Here is a 6,157-nt window from a genome sequence, read left to right as displayed (position 1 = left end):
TAAAAATATGTTCTGATAAATCAGTAAATAGAATAGTTATTTATTATAACATGTTAAATTATATTCTAAATTTTATTTTATATTATCAATGTTTACAATTTAATCTGTTAAAAACTTTCCAAACGACATTCCTATCAAATATATTGTTGTGTACTTGTCTCCATCAAACCCTACAATTTGCCGGTTAGAGCATAAATGGAGGTGGTTGTGTGTGCCTTTCTAAATTCTTACATGTAAAAATATAGTCCATTGAAAATTTGAAATTTGTGGTGTGTCATTCTCTTTGAAAAACGACAACACCATACCAAATATGTCTAGTGGTTCAATTCCATTCAAAATTTTAAAAATCCAAGCAATATATTCTTCAATATAATGTTATTAATTGTAGGAATTGATCAAGTAGTCCTCACTTCTCACCCTCCAAGTGGTAACACAAAAAATCTCAACTAATTTGGTGTCCTCATAATCATTTGAAAGGGAGATTCCTTTAATTCGTTCGAGAAAAATGTGTTTTTTCTATAATATTTAAATTATTTTAGCTTTATATTTTTCTGTTTATCTTCAATGGCACTCTTGTTACTATAGAAATGTCATGGTATATTAATTAAATGTCATAAATTCTATCGGTATTTTTGACTCTGTTAAAGAAAATTAATGTTATTTACAGTCAAACACCAGCGCTGGTGAAATTATATATTATTGTTAACATTTCTGATTATGCTCTTTTTGTAAATTTACTTAATTACAAAATTTACTTAATTACCTTCTATTTAACTCCTGATTTTCACTTCATCATTTTCTCTAATTTAGTTATGCTTATTCATATATTGCTCATACACATATTCTTAATTCACAGTTTATTTCAAATAAAATGATACACAAAGTTCCACACTTATACCAATATATTGCCTAACTTAGAATTTTATGACATTCTTATAACCCTAAAAATGTCATGTTGTGTTTAAGATCGCAAGTTTTTACAGATACTTTTGGTATGTGCTAATTTTTTTCTTTTTAATAAATATTTTATTTCCAGCCAAACACCACCCGTGAGAGTATATATACTGTTGAAATTTCCAATTATGCTCTATTTGTAACCTTACGTTAAAGTACCTTCGATTTATGTCCTTATTTTCACTTTCATCTTTTTCCCTAATTTATAGTAATAATATATTTATAGGAGGCCAAAATCTCAACTTCCTTCAATATAGGAAAAAGAAAAGCAACTCTGTGGACAAAATGTGGGTGAACACTAGTTCTCTTAACAATGAAGAGATTGTTCTTCTACAAGAAGAGGAGGAAGAAGAAGAAGAAACATTATCACTCTGTGATTTGCCTAACAATGAAGAGAATTACCAAACAAGAAAATTAGAATCTCCTCGTGGAAGTGTAACACAAGAAGACTTTAATTTCTGCTCTTTCTTAAGAAATTCAGCATTAATGTGCACTGCAGATGAAGTTTTCTTCCAAGGCCAAATTTTACCTCTAGGTCATTCAAATAACTCGTTAAGTGATAGCCATGACACCGATGCTACGGGTGGAGATACATGTAATGAAGCGAGTTCAACTAAATACTCTTCGTCGGAAAATCATACCTTGCAATTAAGGTAAAAATAATTCTTTTCCCTCTCTATATAAAGATAGTTGAATCCCATTAACATAGCGAGAGCTTCTAGTAGACGCTTAAATATTATTTGGTTAAAATTGAATTATAAGTAATCCTTATGTCCCACTTTAAGTTGAGGTTATTTTGTATATTTCATTTGGAAAGAATGTGTATAAGATTTGTGAGTGAAAGACATTATTTCACTTGAAATACTTTTGGATTTTATTGAATTTCATCGATTAGTAATAATGATGCCAGTAATCGAAACGTGGTATGCAGACTTAATTTCTTTATAAACTCCTAATTTTATCAATTCGAATAAATTAATCAAATTCAACTTTAGTAGGTACATCTTTTTCATTCACAAATGCGACTAATTAAACAAGTTGTTTCAATGTTTTATCAGTATTTGCAATACTAATGGCCAAACCAATTAGTATATGTAAATAATGAAATACTATCTATGGCCAAAGACAAATGTAGTACTAGCAAATAAATTGCTTGAGATCGCATGTTTGAATCTCAATTGTGCCATTCTTATATTCTTTGAGAAATATTGTTAGAATTCCTGGCTTGGTTACTGATCGATCCGTGTGCTTTTTCAGGACAGAGTCCATGGTACATTGTTCCTCGTACAAGCCTTGGATTCGAAATCAGTTTCATTCTCAACCAAGTCCGACACCCCAGGTTCGATTTTCAAAGATAACACACAGAAACATCAATAGTTACAATCGAAAGTCGACAACGTGGAACCTTTTTCGTGTTGGATTGGTGACAACACCAGAAATTGCATTACAAGACCTCAAAATTCGATGCAACAAGAATTTCGACATTAGTCGAAATAGTACGAGCAGTAGTAATAGCAGTAGCAGCAGTTCGAGCAATGACGATAAAATGAGGATTAAACTAAGCAAGAAAAAGAAACAGAGGATATTTGAAAGGAAAAGGGTATTTCTGGGAAGCTGCAAATCTTCAGTAAATGCAGTTGAACTAGTTCCTTCAAAAGTTGTTACCATAAACAGAGGCAGCACCAATTGTAATGAGGTGAAAATGGAGACAAAACAGAAACTATCAAGTCATCAAACGTTTGAATGGTTAAAGCAACTTTCACTTGAAAATCCAGCAGAAGAAACATAAAGATCCAAAAAATTGAATTTTTCGGGTTTCTCAATGTCAGGTATTCATTTTGAGTTCTCGACGAAAGTCACATAATCACTGTATAAGCAGAGGCGAATCTAGGATTTTTGGAGCATGGATTCACTACTAAAAAAAATGAAAAAAATGTATTAAGCAGGAGTTGATCCCTAGTCCCTAAGTAAATAACTCAACTTTCAACCAAATGCACCATTTAGTCTTTTATAATATGTGTTCCAGTAGGTAGTATTAGTTTCACGGCGAGATCATGTGTTCACATGCTCAAAAAATAAAGCCTAAAATCACCCCTGTGTATAAGGCTTACCAAATGGGAGAAGTGTTTCCTCAGCTCGAATTCGAGACCTACTTGCTTTAATTACTAGTACTATGTACTTTTCCTTTTCTTGATGTAACATATTGTTAGTTCTTTTTACTGTTCCGCTTTTTGTAGCTTGCTGTAAGCCTGTAACATTTTGTTACGTGTTTAGATTCGTTTCATTTCTTTTCAGTTTTGATTGGTGGACTGATTGAGTGATTGGATCCTCATTTGAAGTTATTGAGGATGATAGAGTTGAGATGTTTGTGTGCATTGTGCAGGGACCATCTTTTGCTCTTTATCAGTAACATTAATGACAGAATATTAGAATATTGGCGGCCAAAAATTCATATAAGGAAATTCATAAAAAAATTAGAGTGACACATTTAAGATTTTGAACTTGTAATTTAATGCAATATTTTGAACTCTTTTATACAAGAATCATTTTTTATGCCAATGGAATTCAACAATTATATAATCAAAAATATTTACTTTTATCTTATTTATACAGTATAATTTTCTTGCGAAAGAGATTCAATTGAGGCAGGGCCGGCTAGAGGGCCAAGCCACTAAAGCGGTGGCTTTAGGCCCCAAAATTTTGGGAGCTCATTTTTTTCATCAGATGTTCGATACCTGTATTAAATTTTTTGATTAATTCGATCTCAAGACACGCAAGGCCGGTTAAAGAGGTAAGCACTTCCTAGCAAGATTTTTTTGTTCTAAGGTTGGAACCCAAGACCTCTAATTAAGGGAGGATGAGGCCTAATTTTTACCTATAATAGATTTATAGGTTAATTTTTCTCCTACAATAGATTTATAGGTAATTCTCCTACAATAGATTTATAGGTTAATTTTTCTATAAAAAATATTTAGCAGAAAAAATAAGGCCTCCCGATAAAGTTGGTTTTAGGCCTCCGATCTTATTGAGCCGCCCTTGAATTGAGGGTGTTGGCTCATTTTAGCTCTGCCGCCATGGGTGAGAGCCCTGTGATGAAGAGTGGCATGGTTGATAATGCTCGTCATGATCATACAGCTTGAACATTAATGAACTTTCAATAAAAGAACATCATTGAACTGCTGTTTTACCTTTTGATTGGGGGTTTGCGATCCCTCAACTAATTCAATTTTCACAAGGCAAAGAAACTTGCCTTTTAGTCTTTGGGAAACTATTGACATGAATTTAATAAGTTATTTAAATGATTTTGTTGCCTTCATTATTCACACGTGTTAATATTTTCATGATGTCATTATTACTTTGTAGGAACCAAAAAGAAAAAGGATGCGGCAGACACATACAGATGGAAGAAGAAAGATATCCTGTGAAGAAATCCTTAATCATAGAGATAGATAAAGAAAACCAAGATAGCAAACCTTCAAGACGTGAAGAAACAGCCGTATAGGAAAATCAATCAGGATCAACCAAATGTAAATCAAGTAAGCAGGCTACAGACAGCTAGCACACGAACTGCCAAGAGATGACAGAAGTCAAATAGTAAAGATCTCAAGCTTTGATTCATCAAAGAAAAGAAGATACGAGAAAGATACAAGATCAAATCAACGGATCCCAAGAGATGACGGAAGTCAACCAATCAACCAGCGAAGACCTCAAGCTTTGATCCATCGAGGGAAAGAAGATACCGAGGAAGATAGAAGATCAATAAACGGATCACTTCAAATTCCTGATTGAGGAAAAACTCCCTTGGGTTACCTTAGAGCAAGCCAATCAGGATCAATCGAATGGAAAGATTGATTCACTGCCTTCTGTCGAGAATTGAAGCAACCAACTATAAAAGAAGACCTGACGAGTCGAAGAACACCACAACTTCACTTGAGCAAAATATATGTTTACCCTTCATCTTGTAAAATGCACTATAGTATATTAAAGTCTTTAAGTGTTAGAGAAAGAAAATAGATAGCAATACAGGTCAAGGGTGTCACTAGAGGACAATTGGAAACTATCCAAATTGGAATCATGGTTCAAGTTGTAATCTAAAGGGACTGGGTTAGGCACCACACCGGTGATCCGAACTCGTATAAAAATCTCTGTGTTCATTTATTTTTGCATTACATTACTTATCTTTATTTGTCTACTAACGAAGTTTCTAAGACTTGCAGGGAAGTCGACTGTCTAACTTAGTAGTCGACTCACATAATTTAAAATGGGTTACAATTCACCCCCCCCCCCCCCCCACCTCCCCAACCACAACAAATTCGATTATTAGTGACAAATGATTTCGTCATTTATAAATCATATTTTGTCGCAAAAAACCTTCTATAATGAAAAACAAATTCGTCAATCAGTCGTCCCTAAATGCGGGTCACTAATAGTATGCAAAGACTGGCAACTTAGTGTTTCATCACTAAAAGAGTTATATTAACTACAAAAAAAAAAAAAAAAAAAAAAAGTCCCCAAATGCGCAACATTTGTGACGAATTTGTTTGTCATAAAAAGTGTAATTTTTTGTAGTTGATAGTATGCTTTTGTCACAAAAAAGGTTATTAACACCGAAAAAACTACATTGTTAGTAATTATTTAGTTCAATCAGTGACGATGCCAATTGTCTCTAAAGTTGTATATATTTCGTAGTTGAACAAATGTAATTTCGTCACTAAAGAGTGTCTTTTATATACAAAAAAATATTTCGTCCCTAAATGTCCAATAACAAGAAAATCCAACTGAAATATATACTAAATATTACTCCTAAACTAAGACAGATAGTGTTAGTTTCTTCCAAAGTACCAATCCAACTGAAATATACGAAATATTACTGTTAAACTAAGACAAATAGTGCAGGCTTCTTCCAAAATACTAATAATGTGGTGACACTTAGCTTGCAATCAATCTTGATTCAATTCCCACTTTAATACCTGCGGAAAAGAGAGAAAAGAAAATTAAGATTAGATTTAAAGTGTAGAAGTTGAAGAATTCAAAGCTCAAATCCAAAGCTAAATTGAGTTTGTAGACACGTGATTTTTAACCCTCCCCGGGGTGTTTCACCTTCTAGTATCTAAATATTTCTTTTAATTTTAATTTTGATGAGTCAATTTTATTCTATTTTATTTAGTAGGTTTATTTATGGGGAAAAAAAGAACAAAAAATA

General features: G+C 32.8%; 1 protein-coding gene across 2 annotated transcripts; it reads left to right on the top strand.

Moving 5' to 3' along the window:
• Window positions 1–1,024: 1,024 nt before the first annotated feature.
• On the top strand, window positions 1,025–5,123 carry LOC132619116 (uncharacterized). 2 transcript variants are annotated; one of them, XM_060334079.1, is made up of 3 exons: window positions 1,025–1,607; window positions 2,212–2,783; window positions 4,318–5,123. In XM_060334079.1, exons 1-2 carry the CDS (start codon window positions 1,123–1,125, stop codon window positions 2,741–2,743), a joined length of 1,017 nt encoding a protein of 338 aa, XP_060190062.1. In that variant the 5' UTR covers window positions 1,025–1,122; the 3' UTR covers window positions 2,744–2,783; window positions 4,318–5,123. The 2 variants fall into 2 exon arrangements, with proteins under 2 accessions (XP_060190062.1, XP_060190061.1); XM_060334078.1 differs by lacking the exon at window positions 4,318–5,123 and having other exon boundaries at window positions 1,028–1,607; window positions 2,212–3,227.
• Window positions 5,124–6,157: the final 1,034 nt, after the last annotated feature.

This window comes from Lycium barbarum, chromosome 11 (assembly GCF_019175385.1).
Source record: "Lycium barbarum isolate Lr01 chromosome 11, ASM1917538v2, whole genome shotgun sequence".
NCBI lineage: Eukaryota > Viridiplantae > Streptophyta > Magnoliopsida > Solanales > Solanaceae > Lycium > Lycium barbarum.
This window is presented reverse-complemented; position numbering and strand designations above follow the sequence as displayed.

Bases quoted from the DNA above. Each gene is read 5' to 3' on its own strand.
- LOC132619116 (XM_060334079.1), top strand. From the start codon at position 1,123: ATGTCCTTATTTTCACTTTCATCTTTTTCCCTAATTTATAGTAATAAT. The intron at 1,608-2,211 runs GTAAAAATAATT...GTGCTTTTTCAG, and splicing joins AATCATACCTTGCAATTAAG to GACAGAGTCCATGGTACATT.